Source organism: Esox lucius, chromosome 7, assembly GCF_011004845.1.
Source record: "Esox lucius isolate fEsoLuc1 chromosome 7, fEsoLuc1.pri, whole genome shotgun sequence".
In the NCBI taxonomy this organism is placed as follows: domain Eukaryota; kingdom Metazoa; phylum Chordata; class Actinopteri; order Esociformes; family Esocidae; genus Esox; species Esox lucius.
The window spans coordinates 11451410-11465554 of record NC_047575.1 but is presented as its reverse complement, the minus strand read 5'-3'; the positions used below and the strand labels follow the sequence as shown (position 1 = coordinate 11465554).

General features: G+C 41.2%; 3 protein-coding genes across 9 annotated transcripts in view; all 3 read left to right on the top strand.

The window, feature by feature from the left end:
• The first annotated feature begins 146 nt into the window (after positions 1 to 146).
• Positions 147 to 5931, top strand: im:7138535 (uncharacterized protein LOC797998 homolog). Its single transcript, XM_010870506.5, has 8 exons — positions 147 to 316; positions 1599 to 1705; positions 1801 to 1920; positions 2034 to 2302; positions 2536 to 2616; positions 2721 to 2837; positions 4020 to 4166; positions 5748 to 5931. Exons 1-8 carry the CDS (start codon positions 159 to 161, stop codon positions 5913 to 5915), a joined length of 1167 nt encoding a protein of 388 aa, XP_010868808.2. The 5' UTR covers positions 147 to 158; the 3' UTR covers positions 5916 to 5931.
• A 363-nt stretch (positions 5932 to 6294) lies between these two features.
• On the top strand, positions 6295 to 11228 carry zgc:153345 (uncharacterized protein LOC566129 homolog). Of its 3 annotated transcripts, none has more exons than XM_020048080.3 (13): positions 6295 to 6658; positions 6839 to 6948; positions 7051 to 7147; positions 7233 to 7516; positions 7637 to 7800; positions 7898 to 8047; positions 8148 to 8219; positions 8361 to 8472; positions 8562 to 8617; positions 8711 to 8849; positions 9041 to 9116; positions 9192 to 9330; positions 9419 to 11228. In XM_020048080.3, the coding sequence occupies exons 1-13, from the start codon at positions 6530 to 6532 to the stop codon at positions 11032 to 11034; spliced, it is 3144 nt and encodes a 1047-aa protein (XP_019903639.2). In that variant the 5' UTR covers positions 6295 to 6529; the 3' UTR covers positions 11035 to 11228. The 3 variants fall into 3 exon arrangements, with proteins under 3 accessions (XP_019903639.2, XP_010868824.2, XP_019903638.2); XM_010870522.4 differs by having other exon boundaries at positions 6863 to 6948; positions 9419 to 11227; XM_020048079.3 differs by having other exon boundaries at positions 6836 to 6948; positions 9419 to 11227.
• A 377-nt stretch (positions 11229 to 11605) lies between these two features.
• The window catches only part of ryr1a (ryanodine receptor 1a (skeletal)), a 59000-nt gene continuing 56460 nt past the window's right edge, over positions 11606 to 14145 (top strand). For 4 of the 5 annotated variants that reach the window (XM_020048078.3, XM_020048077.3, XM_020048076.3 and 1 more), the window contains exon 1: positions 11606 to 11858. In XM_020048078.3, the coding sequence (XP_019903637.3) occupies positions 11811 to 11858 (48 nt within the window). In that variant the 5' untranslated portion in view covers positions 11606 to 11810. The remainder of the gene's footprint in view (positions 11859 to 14145) is intronic. The other variant, XM_013134340.4, reaches the window with a different exon arrangement.

Below are 14145 nucleotides of genomic sequence, written 5' to 3'. Positions count from 1 at the left end.
AATTTACGGGCAGAAATAAAGTACATGAAACCGTTTATTTCGTAATATTTAATGTATTAATTAAATTGATATTCCCATGATGTGCAACAGTGGCTTGTCGATCTACTAACCTTGCCTTAATCGACACAGTGAACAGGATTATTAGTGCTGTCCTGGAAATGTCTTCCGCATTCTACGTAAACAAAACATTTGCGAAAAACGGTTTGAACGCTGCAAATGCAATAGCTAGCTTGTTACTCGTTTGGTGGCGTGTATTCTGTTTAGTGATTACAATGGACAGAGATATTGGGACAATATACGCTTTAAGGACTCTTGGGTGAGTATGCACGTGTACTTTATAAAATGATTTGGTGTTGTCCAGTTGACTTGCTATATGGGATAGCAAAAGCCTAGCTAACCACTTGAAGTCACGATTGTATTTATTCTATGAAAGTGTCATAGATATTTAAGGTGCTCCGTCTCCTATGATCTTGTCGCAACTTCTAATCTTTTCGTTTTGTAACAACCAACAACACTATCTTTAATGCCAGCTAGTTTTTCTTCACTAGTCCAGAATAGTTTTAATTTCGGTAGCATTTTATTAAGCGATTTGACAGCAGTAAACAGTTTAGGAAAATAGTGTACTGCGGTGAAGTTAGTTTTGGATTGGACATTCGGCTCTTCAAATCTCAATAACTCTTTAACGAAGTATTCGTGTAATCCAATGTTGGTCTCATTGTGATTACAAAAGTGTATACGATGTTGCACAGCCTTCATTTACCTATATTTTAACCCAGCCTGAAGTCAGTGAGCCACGGAGAACTAACCGCTGTGTATCGAAACCGAAAAGGAAGCGATCTCGGGGCGGGTGCTGGTTGTGGGAGCGTTCAAATTGTATACAAATGCAGCCATATTCTTTAAACTTCAAGTTTCAATAGCTCTTACAAAGAGTATACAATAACTATGAAAAGTATATGTTCTTGATCAGGGGAGGGTGGGGACCATTGTACACCCTTTATTTTTTTAATATCTGAAGTTTCAAAATGTAACTGTACTTCTTAATTTCAATAGCTCCAACAGTGGATATGCCATGATTATAAAAGTAAATATTCTTGATCAGGGGAGGGTGAGGAACAATGCACACCCTTTATTTTTTCAAAATCTGAAGTTTCCAAACTTCTTCATTTCTTCTTTTATTTTTTCACCCTCCCCTGATCAAGAATTTATAATCGTGGCATATCTAGTGTTGGAGCTATTGAAATGAAGAAGTTCTGTCAAATTCTGAAAAACTAAAGGTGTGCATTGTTCCTCCCCTGATCAAGAATGTTAATTTTATGCTTGGTTAATATATGGGTAAATAAGGACTGTGCAACATTGTATACACTTTTGTAATCACAATGAGACCAATATTGGATCGCTTGAACGCTTCGTTAAAGAGCTATTGAGATTTGAAAAGCCAAATATCCAATCTAAAACTAACTTCACCACAGTAAATAGTGTGGTGTACAGGCGTGGACATGTAACCAACTGCTGGTCAGTAAAGGATTACTGTTAAAATAAGTTTGTGCTGAACCAAATTTTTGTATTTCATCTCGATTATACTTCCAAATGTTTTCCAGATACAGAGGCACTGTATGTGTCAGACGGTGCAGGTGTGATGAGCTTCCTTGTCCAGTACTCACTTGGCTCGCGGCAGAATTAATAGATGTCTGCCCTGAGTTAGAAGGTACGACATAACTATACAGACAGTACATAAAATAAGGCACATAGTAAGCACAGACCACATGCAATGATTATGGTGTGTGTGTGTGTACGTTTCAGACAGAAAGACAGATGTTTTCCTAGTCGGGGAGTTAAGGACACTGCTGACTGAATTGCTATGTCCCTACACTGCATTGACTACAGATACACTGACCCCTTCTCTACTCAACAAAGTCACCGGTGAGAGATTAGGCAGGTGGGCGTTCTTGACATTTCAATAACATTTACAAAAAGAAGTGATTAATCAGAGTTATGTATTGTTGATGTTATGGTTCTTTTGGTCTTATTTCCAGAGTTTATGGTATCTGAATTACAAGCAGCACGCATACTTCAATACAATGAATTACATCCAGAGGATAGGATGAGTGAAGGTGACTTGGAAAAAGAGCAGCGAGCGATAGATCGCAGCATTGTTGATTTAAAAAACTGGTGTCAAGAATATGAAGATTGTCATGAGATGGTTCAAGGGGATAGAAAGGCAGAAACAAAGACAGAAATGTCTCTGTTGCTTCAGTCCCTAAACATGGATGAATCTTCTACATTTACAGATGTTTGCCATGAGGTAAGGCTGAAATGTGAAAAAAGGTTTTGCAGATTTCTCAAACATATTTTTGGTGTGTATTTATTTTCTCTTTTATTAGACAGTAGGCAGAATTGTGAACATTAGAAAAGTGGTTTGTTGGCATTGAACCCTAATCTCCAGTGGGGAAACCTATTTAGCCCTGGAGTGTTACCGGTATACCACATCTCTGCAGAAGATTCTTGGCATACTGCACACATACTTTTTCTATCCAGGTGGAGAGACGTCTTGCTGATTTGCCTCGTGGTGACATGACAGATCCCCTGCTGAACATCGATCTCAACTCTGAACAATGGGTAGTTAGTCAAAGAAGGGGGTGGATTTTCTTATGACACAGCTGAATATCACTGTTTTATAGCCTTATTTATGATTCATATCTTAATTGGTTTTCCCCGTTTAGAAACAAACCCAGAAGATGAATCAAGCGCTATTGGAAGACTATCAGTGTCGGCGCCAAATGATGATCATACGTTTTCAGGTCACACTTCAGTCCTTTGCCTGGGGAGAGAAGGAAAAGGTATGCATTATAAAGACAGCGTCTTATGGGGATCCTCATGAAAAACAACACTTTATATAAACAGTACCATGCCTGTCTAGTGAACGTGATCTTCAATTGGTTAAATCTATGTATACAAAATAAGCAATAGAATGCAATGGTTACAGTCTAATCAACTGAAGTACATATGTTTTCTTACATTTGGCAGATCAATCAATCAGATGTATTTGGCCTTTTGACATCAGTTTTCACAAAACGCTTTTCAAGATACCTAGCTTAATATCGCAAAGAAAAAGCAATGAGATGTCTAACCACAATGTCTATTAAAAACACCTTAGAAAAAGGCCGGGCTGTGGTGTTTCACCAGGCCTGGTCTGGCTGAGCTAGGTGGTGATTATACCGTGAGGTAACATTGCCAGATCGTTCATCGAGACCAGGAGTTTAAAAAGACCTACTCTTAAAAAGTACATTTAAAAGCTATTTGGCTTTTCATAACCAAGCAAAAAATTATGTATTATGACTGTGGTTATATAAAGGTACAGCATGATGTGCGTGGACAGCACAGAAATGTCCCTGTCTTCACAACTTTGTCCCTGTCTTTAAAACTTTGTCCCTGTCTTCACAACTTTGTCCCTGTCTTCACAACTTTGTCCCTGTCTTTAAAACTTTGTCCCTGTCTTTAAAACTTTGTCCCTGTCTTCACAACTTTGTCCCTGTCTTTAAAACTTTGTCCCTGTCTTTAAAACTTTGTCCCTGTCTTCACAACTTTGTCCCTGTCTTCACAACTGTGTCCCTGTTTGCACAACTTACCTGCATATAGTGAGCAGTCTAGGCATATCACAAGGAGTTGCTGATGATGACCATATTTGCTAAATATGATAGTGTGATACAACCTGAAAACAACAGCTTGTTAGTCAGGAACAGAAAGTTCCAAGATATGAGCTAAAGGAAGAAAACAGAAGACGAACATAACTTTAAGTGAGTACTGAAGAGGGCCCAGCAAAGTGCATTGATGAAGTACATTTGCACAATCAGAAAGTAAGGAGGAGGAAATCTGTCTTTGTCAACATGAACTTTTTGAATAATTGTGTATATGGATATGGATTTTCCACAATAACACTCATACTGTGTATCATATAAGTATATGGTTGAGTTTCTTTTTTATACATATAAATGAGAAACCATTTTCCATCTTCTCCACAGGAGCGCAGCAAAGTTCTTGCTTCAGTACCTCCCCTGTCATCGTTTGCCCTTGTCTCTCAAGTCTCCATGTCCCTTTTGCTTGCTGCAAGAAAGGATCAGTCTTACGTTTTGCCAGTAAAGGCCGGGGAAAGCACCGCAGTCTACAAGGTATGATAAAGCTAAGAAATTAGTTTTAATATATAAGATACATATATATATTTTTTATTTTTGTATGTGTGTGTGTGTGTGTGTGTGTGTGTGTGTTTATGTATGTGTGTGTATTAGGGTTGCACGATATTGGAAATTACTGACATTGTGATATTTTGTTTTTCTGCAATATATATTGCGATATGAAAAAATACAGGATGTCTTCAGAAAGAGCTTTGGCTATCAAACAGACAGTATGTAATCTTCATTCTTCCCCAGCCCCATCCTCTACAATTAAAACGTATGAAACTCATGAAAATTTTTATTTCAGAACAGGTTGCCAGGTAATAATATGTAACAGGAATAGTATAGCAATAGCAACAGTACTAAAATAGAATGCGCAATTGGGCATAACCTACAAACTGCAAGATGCAGTCTGTGGCCAAAGCACTGCAATCTGGTCCACCTGTTCAGGTGCAGCCTTCACCATGTTCGGGGCATTGTCTGCTGTTATAGACTAGACGACTCTCATCTAGGCCCCAATCAGCTTAAGCTTCTCTCATCCATGTTGCGATGTTCTCACTTGTATGATCCTCTGGGAAAATTCAGTTTGCAAACAGCGACCTTTCAGGTGGAAGTCCTCATTAATAAAGTGTACTTATGTAGGGTTCTGTTGTCTGGCTGGACCACAAGTCTGTTGTTGTTGTATAATATTCCACTTTTGACAGCTCTTTTTCAACTTGTGCCTTTCTCGTACAGCTCTGGGATGGCAACTTGAGAAAAATAGTTGCGTGATGGCATTGCATACCGCTTGTCAAGCGACGGGATTATGTTTTTAAAACCCTCTTTGGTAACCGTGTTAATTGGTACCATGTCTTTGACGACGTGAAATTTGATTGAATCTGTGATTTCTCTCTGGCTTATGGAAACTTTTTATCGTATGGTGTAATACTGGCAAATGCATCCGAAATAGATTGCTTTGGATGGCATTGAGATGCTTTGCACTCGTCATACGAAGATTTGTGGTGCCGCCTTAAATTATCGAAGGTCGTGTTGCCTCATGTTTTGGCAACAATTGCAAGGCACTCTCGACAAAGTACCTGTTTTTGGTCAACCTCATCCTGTCTGTAGCCGATATATTTCCATGTAATTGACAATGCATTTCTTTTTGCAACCAAATTCACAACTTCGGTCTTTTTTGCCTGTTCCTTGCTCATCATTTCGTCACGCACAAGCAGAGCCTACATATCAACTAAGTGCAGCAACGAACCGTGTTAAAAATAATAATAAACTGTGTATCCAATAACCCATAAATCAGAGTAAATTACCTTATATCAGACAGATATAATGCTGGTTTTCCATTTGAAAAAAATATATATTGTAGACTGATTACCTTACTAAATTGCACATTCTGAGATGTGACTATTGCGGATGCGTACTAGCAATGTCGATGCTGAAACGATATATCATGCAGCCCTAGTGTGTATATGTGTCTATATATATGTGTATATATATGTATATGTATGTATGTGTATGTATGTATGTATAAGATTTAAAAAAGGGACTGCTCTCATTCTCTCATGTCTTCTCGTCTCTTTGCAGGTATTGATGGGTTGTGTACCAGACCGGGGTGGACGGCCAGGAGAAATCGAGGCCCCCATGCCCACGTGGAAGGACCGGAGAGAGGGAGTCAAGGGGCGTGGAGGGCCACGTGGAGACGGTGGTCATCGTCAGAAGTTTTCTGGGAAAAAGAAAAACAAACGAGACTGACAGAAGTTTGTCTGAAGGAAATGAGAATACAGGATAAATCAAAATTGAGAGAAAACTGACACACAGGGCTGATTTAAAAAAAATGTTTTGCGCATATATATGTACTGCAGATGTGTAATTTTGTTAAGATTTATTTTTGTGAGATATATGAAGAATAATATTATTTCCCTTTTTTTGACAAATAGAAAGTTCGACTGTTCGTTTCTAAAATACTTATGGCACTATGGCAATGTTTATCATCGTTTGATTGACTCTACAGCAAAAATAAAAGAAATACTGTATTATTCAATATGCTTGTTTTATTTTGTCATCCTATAAAAATGTTTATTCATTCCTTTTAGTTTCGCTTATGAAACAGGTGACCGGAAGTATCATCCAAATTGGATTGCGGCGAGATGATTGGATATGAATCAGAAACGTGCGTGTAACATCAGCGTGCGTTATGTTTTACTTCGCGCTGTCGTAATGTAGGTTTGTTAAGCGATTTGAGCAAAGTCCATGGATTTCACGTCTGTATTAGTTTCTTGCTTAGCACATTCCTGCTATGTTGTCTTTAGTTTCGGTGTTGTATAGTGATGTAAATGTTAAAAAACAAATCCTAACTGGGTCTACAAATGTCAAACCCCATGGACGACCGTTTGCGCGTGGTGGCCGTGATTCATGCTTTGAAAGCGTCAGGGGTTCGTGTGAAAAACTGGAAAAACTTTTTAAATGGGACTTACATGAGCAACCCTGTCAGACAGGTAACCAAAAAGCCAACATCTTTCCTGAACAGTCAACCTGGATGCGTTAGAACTTGTTGTCCAGTGTCCACAAACACCATATGCTGTCACATGAGTCTCTAGAATACACAAATGAACTAATCAGTCTCTAAATTAGTGATGTAGGGTGATTAGTAATAGCATAATTTTTTTTTATAGCAGATCATGTGTCTGGATGTATTTCAGGAGAACCAGTCTGAATTTGCTTTTGGTCGGGACCTGACATTGCTGCCGCAGTGTGAAATAACGGATATGAATGGGACAGTGCCGAAGTATGTAAACTTGAGTTTAGCTTTAAATGCAAATATTACCATCAGAAAATCGAATCTTATGTATTGTGATTTCAATTAACCATAATCTTATTTTTTCCATAGGTTTTTGGTGGATTCCTGTGAATTTTTATCACAGCATCTTCATACTGAAGGGCTCTTTCGAAAGACTGGGTCGTTGAGTCGCATCCGAGCTCTGAGGGTAAGAACACAGGAGGGAAGTGAAGGAAAGTTAAATTTCTTGACTCTGAGTCATTCTACGTTGACACTCTACCTCCTTGTGACAGGCTGATCTGGAGCAGGCGGTCCCAGTGTTTTCTCTGCCACATTCAGCAACTCTGCAGCCCTGTGACGTGGCCTCCCTTGTCAAGCAGTTCTTACGTGAGCTGCCCTCTCCCCTGATCCCTTTGGATCTCCAGGTGCCGCTGTGTCGTGCACTGGGCTTGGAGGAGGATGTGGGTCAGGAGCAGGTCACTGAAGGAGCCACTCTCCTTCTAACTGCCCTGTTTCCACCCTGTCATTCTCGGGCCCTTCGATACTTCTGCACCTTCTTGAGACAGACCGCTCAAAGGTTTGTCTCCGGAAATGAAGGAGTCCTTGTCCTTTCATTTGGATCCACGTCTTAGCTTTTATGTGCTCATCCATTCTTCACTACGTTTCTTCACCGTCTTTTATTCCTCACATTTGGTAGATCTAAAGAGAATCGTATGGAGGTGGGCAATCTAGCCCTTGTGATTGCACCCAATCTGCTACATTGTCCAGCTGGAGGCTTCAGACTGACTGCAGGCACAGAGAGACAACTGGATAGACAGGCAGCTGTGATCAAAACTCTCATAACACATGCAGATTGCATCGGTACTTCTGGAGAACTATCCATCTGTGTATTAGTAGCTGACAACTGATGTGTTCATTTAACGTTAATACTGGTTTCACTCCTGCATATGTCCGCTAGGTGTTGTTCCTCCTTCTGTTATGGAATTGGCAACAGTAGCAGAGTCAGGGGAATTATCTGTTCCACCAGGGGAGGGGGGAAGGTTCCAAGAAAGGGCAGCATTTGGGGTGTATAGAAGTCTAAGACGCCAAAGGAGGCGCAGTGTTGGAGGTGAGAGACTTTAAATAATCACTTCATGAGCTCCATCCTGTGATGATTTGAGTGTTCATACGCTGCTGTCAATTCACAAATTCAATGAATTTCTCTCCAGAGATATTCGTGGACGCTCTTAGTAAATTCAAGACAGGCCGCGCTTGCAATGGCTCTTCATTTCCCTCAGACAGTATGTGCATCATTTTGTGGTAATGATAGTGTTTGCTGTTTAATACCAGGTGGCATAGTTCAGATGCTTCTAGCATGTGGAAACGATTTAGTCTTCAGTAATGCGGGAGTGTTGACCCTGACTATAACCATGACCTCTCAGGCCAGCAGAATATAAAGACAAGTCGCCACTCCACACTTCAGTCACCCGTCACATTCAAGCGAAAATCGATTGAAGATCCTGTTCCTGATGTTGAGGGCTCAGCTAAGAAAAGGTTCTTAAATTCTGATGAGCTGTAAAAATGGATGAAGCCATGTCTCAGGTTGTTTTTGTGGAGTAAATGCTGTCCTCCTTTGTATACAGACGTTCTATCCATGATCTAAGAGAAGAAAACCAGTCCACCAGCACACACTCTAATGGTGATGTATTTGTGACATTTATTGCAGTTTAACTTAAAGTTAGTAGGAGTAAGTTATTCCATGACAAGCGCTATGTTTTCCCTGTCCAAGTAGATTCAGAGTCGTTGGTAGGTCAAAGCCCCACCTCTGTCCTGAGTGGAGAAGAGGGCAGCAGGGTGAACGAGCTCTCTGTCACACTCAGTGCCTTAGAGAACAAGAGGAATCTCAACAAAGATCGTAAAACATCAAACAAGTAAATCATGCACTTTATATTTGTTGTTCTATTGACATTATTTACATTTGACTAATTTAGCACTGGCTCTTATCCCCAGTTAGCCTTCAGAGGATTGGCAGGGACTTTGCTGCCCTAGCTTCAATTGCATTGCAAGCAGGCTGAACTCTTGTTCTCCTGATGTGTCTCCCTGTCTTATGTATCTCCTGAAGGCAGCCAGTGCAGGAGGACAAAGCACAAAGGAGGAGATCGCTCAGATTCTTCAACATGACAAGCTGGAACATCCCTGTAAGTCTTGTGCAATCCACACGTCTGTCTTATCTTAACTAATGTTATTATTTTGACTCCAATGACTATTCACAGAATCCTTCACCTGTATCCATTGGGGATCGGAGGTGGATTACCGGTAGTAGATTGATGACTAATGGCCTGATGGAAACATCTTGCTCTGAGGTTGGACAATCAAGGATTTCGGTCATAATGGCTGATGGCCCAGAACGAGGTTGGAGTTTTTTTAAATGTAACTTTACATCTGTATGTCTTCATGTTAATCATGTTAACAAAAATTGTGACATTCAATCTGTTTTCAGTTCTAGTGGGGAAAGAAGTGGAGGATGACCCTGATCTTCTTAACTACAGCTTCACTGAACTTCCTGATGACTTCCTGGATGTCACAATCTTTGACTCATCTACCAAGACACATTCTGGGGAGTCATGTGAACATTCTCCTGTCAAGTTGGAATATAAGACAACAGAAGAACCACGTAGACAATGTGAAACTATTGGTGTGTTGAGGAGTCCAGAACAGGTTGGGATTAAAGATGACCCAGAAGAAGCCAGTCTTAGTAAGAAGCCTTCAAATGGAGACCCATCTGGCTGTGTAGGTCAGAAGCCCCGTCACCCTCGACGCTCAATCAGTATGCCAGAAGTTACTTTAGACCAACTGAACGTTCATGATCAAATTTACAAGAGGGAGAAAAAAAATGGTTTGCTAGAGAGAGACTGTGAAGTCTCAGAGGAACCCTGGTTTCCAGGAGTCATGACCTTGGTGGACAAAGGGCTGAGTAAGGGAATGGATGAAGCGGAAGAGTTAGAGGAGAAACCGTTGGTGAAGAAAGAAAAGCCTGCTGACTCAGGACTGGCTTTTAAAAAGGCACACCAGCGCTTGTCTGTAGCAGACCACCTCAGACGCTTCAATGCTCTGGCGATGCTGCTGCGTACCCCCAGGGTTCCTCCCCAGGCCCCCGAACCCCAGCTGAACCACGTCCTGCACGAGAGTCAGCGGGAGGGCGGTCTGAGGAGCATTGTGCGTCTGCGTCGGCAGGGAGCGCGACGCTTTGGGCGCTCTATCAGTCACGACGGTGTTCCCAGTCATGTGACAGAGAGAGCCTGCTGTCAGCAGGAGGAGCCGGTGGTGGTTCAAAGCCCCGGTGTTCTGGATCGATGTCTTCCACCGGAACCGAATGTCTTCATCAAAAGTGTTCATCAACCTGCCCTCGAAGGACAGATTCCAATCCAACACGCTCCAGGTCTTCAAATAGAACAGGATAACCTCTCGGAGACCCTCCAGGTTTTGTGTTTCTCTCCATTACCGGGTCCAAAGGAGAACCTAGAGTCTTGCCACAGGCAATTTAATAACTCGCAACTACATTTCAAGGAAGGTGAACTGCAACCTTTACAGGGACAATCCACAGTGTCAGATCTGCATGACCTTCTGAAGACGCACTTGAATTTATGTGATCCGAAGGACGAGCTAGAGAATGATCTTACAAATCCAGTGAAGTTGGATGGAACGTTTCAGACAGACACTGTTTCAGATGATTTCACTCAGACTATGACCCTACAGCAGGAGCCCAGAACTACTGAACTCCCTCTCCCTCCGACTCCTCCTCTCTCTCAAACAGAAACGTGCTCTTCCAGTCCCAGCATACCCTCTCCCACATCGATAGACCGAACAACATCATCAACAGACCTTTACACTGCGCATTTGGTGGCTAACTACTCACCTACCAATGCCACTGCTTTTGACTTCACAGGGATGGACATGGAGGTCAGTAAGGGTGATGTGGGTTTTCTACCTGTGGAGCGCTCTTCACCACCAGCCTTGCAGATCCGGCTCCAAGGCACCAGGAGGCGCTACAGAGACTCACCTCGCTGGCCTATCAATGCAATTAGCGTGGCCACAGGGGATCCTCTGCAGATGTGAGGGTCAGATGATAGGTTTATTATTATTATTTTTTTAGGTCAGTCACAAAGAACACTGTTTTAGTTTGTGTGTCATGGTATCCTTGGGTATTATTTTAATGTGATTTCATCTTGTTGTAGCTGTGGTTTTGTTACTATTGTCTCCATATTTGCATTTTATGTATTTCAGACTATTTAATTTTAGTTGTTTTAATAAAATGAGTTATTTGAATACTTTGAGTATGAGTAGGATGTTCCTCTAAGTAAAAAGAAAAAGCATTTTCCCCAGTACTGACTGCATGTTTCTAAGTATCAAAGGTTTATAAAATCTGTGTTCATAATCCTTTGTTCTCACAGAGGGGAATGAATCCCTTTGAGACTGATGAAGCAACACAATTTTTTCCTATTGCTTGGTTATTTACACATACTGTATTGTAGCAATGTAAAAGCTGGTACATATGTTTTTACTGGTACATTTAAGTATCGCATAACAATCCTACAGTACTTCCGGCTAAACTGTTCAGCAAAACACTGCGTGCATCTGAATGTACTCTAAAGCTGCCACAGTTTTACACCGCTTGCTCCACCCCATTTTCACATTGCACTGTGCTGGAGTTAACTGTCACTGTCTCATAGCACAGCCGGAGGCACTGGGCTCACATTGTCCTTCAGTACGCCCCCACACACAAACGAGCTTGGAGTGAGAGGTGAGACAGACAGACACGGTGAGGCTGGGAGAGATTCAACCAGGGAGATAAGAGGTGTTTCACTCTCAAGGACTGATAATACTCTGAGAGGATGGCAGAAGGAGGAGATGGAGAGGAGGAGATCCAGTTCTTGCGTACGGTGAGTGATGCGGTGACCCTGTTCTATTGGTTTGGATTGGAACTGGCAAAAGCTATTAGAGACTTCCATGCAGCAGTACTGACAATTTGTCTTGCCATAATGAAAAGACAGGCAAAAGAGGGAAGGAGTATCTTAGTAACTTTTATATGACTTACTTTATGCTCTGATGTTTTCATATGTACGTAATGGCTTCCCTTTGACTTTGGAAACTGATTGACGTGGACAGGTGCTGCAATTGCATTGTTATCTATTTATGTACCAGAGAAGCTTGATGTGTTACTGTTTGGGAGTCAGCTTGCTTGGTCCATCTAACAGCTGACGCTGCAGATAAACACGTGAAAGCTGAGTTAGTAATAATAAAAACAACTAATGATGGTGAACAAAATTGCATACACAATTATGTTGTGTTTGTTCTTTTAATAATATTAGTAATCTCATTTTGAAGAATCAATTGAGTTTAGACTTTTTGATGAAGTAATACAGATTTACTGACCGATCAGGTTATTGAGACGGCAGCATGGTTGAAGGTAATGAGAGATTATGTTGGTGAGTCAAAATGTTTATTCCAGTCGAGAGAAGGCGATTTATCACAGCAGTTTTGTGACTACTGCACATTTTGAAACCATGGAGACCAGTGGGATGAAGATTTCCGCACTTTATATTTTGATTGAGACAGGAATGGTTGTACATTGATTCCTAGAGTGGTGTTTTGTGAGTAGTTTGTAGATGGATTTAATTAATCCTCACTGCTCCATTAAACTGAGACTGAGTGATTGCCATAACTCCTGGGCTTCTAGGTTGGGAACTCTGACCCACATCCACAGCAACTTTGGAGAGGCTGAAGCAGAGACCAGTCAATTCATAATGCATTAAGGTTATCTCCAAGAGGTTACAAGCCTCTGATGAATTTAGCATTTAACATACTACATTATATTCAGATGCAGAATCTAGTTGGATATGGAAGTATAGGACAAGTAAATGTGTCAACAGCATTGATATGTACTGCCATTGGCTTGCTATAATACTAGATACAGAAATCAAAGACTAGGTTGACTGATGTACAATTTCAGCAAGACTTTGAAAGGGATCATGTTATGCAGCCTGCTATTCTGAAACCATCATTCTGCTTTGGTTGAGTTTTTGGCTGCAATCTCTTCATCGGTAGTGACTCAAAGACTTGACACGAACACTGAATAATACTTCAACGACGAGGCTTTTAATTGACACGTATTGCTGTGTCAAGGCTGATTGATGCCCAACACAGATGGGGTGACAAAGTCTTTCTGAAGTACATCATTCACCATGTTCACTAGCACTTCTTATAGTGCCCATGGTGTCTGCTACATGCACAGTGCTTTGTTACCTCTGGTTGGTGGGTGTCTTAGATGTCAGATCGCTACTTCAGTCCCTTAGATTGTTGTTGGAGTTTCATCTGAGCCCGGGCAGGTACTTTATTACCTCTAAACATGAAGTTGTGTGAACATAATGTACTATGTTGGTGGATGTGTGTGTGAATGAGATACTGTAACTATGTTTAGAGCCCTGTGGAAAAGGACATTCTGGCCAATGAAGGGACACGTTCCAGAAGCATCTCCTTGATTTGTTCAGCTAGATGTGGAGGTGTGATGAAGGGTGGCCCAAGCTGCTTTGATGCTGTTCGTCTTGAACCACCAAGTTCTATATTTACAGTCTTTGGATTAGCAAGTATATATCCAGGGCAATTGGAGCACCTGTTCATTTCTGTCCCTGTGAGATTTGCATTAATTCTACGCACGAGGTTAGGGGGATTGATATATATATTTTTTAATTAATGTTTTTATTTTTACTGCTTACTGAGTCCAACTGGTCTTACTGAGATAAAACAACTAGTGTCCAAGAGAAACCTAGCTAACAAAGTACCACCCAACATATCTCAGGTGCTGTTTTGATTAAAAGGACTGCTAGCGCTAACAAACTAAAGTACACTGAGTCATAATATGTTACTATATTATATTGCTGTAGGCTTGGTGAAAGGTTTCTTGTTCCAAAACATTTATCATTTTCCACTGCGGTTCTGTCATGGCTAGTCTCAGATGGACGTTAGCCAAGTTTGTGTCTTGAGCTGTCGGTCTAGGAATTTAAGTTTGATTTAGTGACCGGTCTGCGTTGTGTCTGTCAGTCAAACTGCTCTCAGCAACACAGGGCATTACAAATTATTATGTCATTGGAGATGCGCAATAAACGTCCAGGGTTGTCGACTCTCAAATATCTGTTGCCCTACTGAGTGGAATGTGAGAGCAGCAGGTGC

Bases quoted from the DNA above. Each gene is read 5' to 3' on its own strand.
- im:7138535 (XM_010870506.5), top strand. From the start codon at position 159: ATGTCTTCCGCATTCTACGTAAACAAAACATTTGCGAAAAACGGTTTG. The intron at 2,838-4,019 runs GTATGCATTATA...TCTTCTCCACAG, and splicing joins CCTGGGGAGAGAAGGAAAAG to GAGCGCAGCAAAGTTCTTGC. The intron at 4,167-5,747 runs GTATGATAAAGC...GTCTCTTTGCAG, and splicing joins AAAGCACCGCAGTCTACAAG to GTATTGATGGGTTGTGTACC.
- zgc:153345 (XM_020048079.3), top strand. From the start codon at position 6,530: ATGTCAAACCCCATGGACGACCGTTTGCGCGTGGTGGCCGTGATTCAT. The intron at 8,473-8,561 runs GTTCTTAAATTC...CTTTGTATACAG, and splicing joins GAGGGCTCAGCTAAGAAAAG to ACGTTCTATCCATGATCTAA. The intron at 8,850-9,040 runs GTAAATCATGCA...TATCTCCTGAAG, and splicing joins GATCGTAAAACATCAAACAA to GCAGCCAGTGCAGGAGGACA.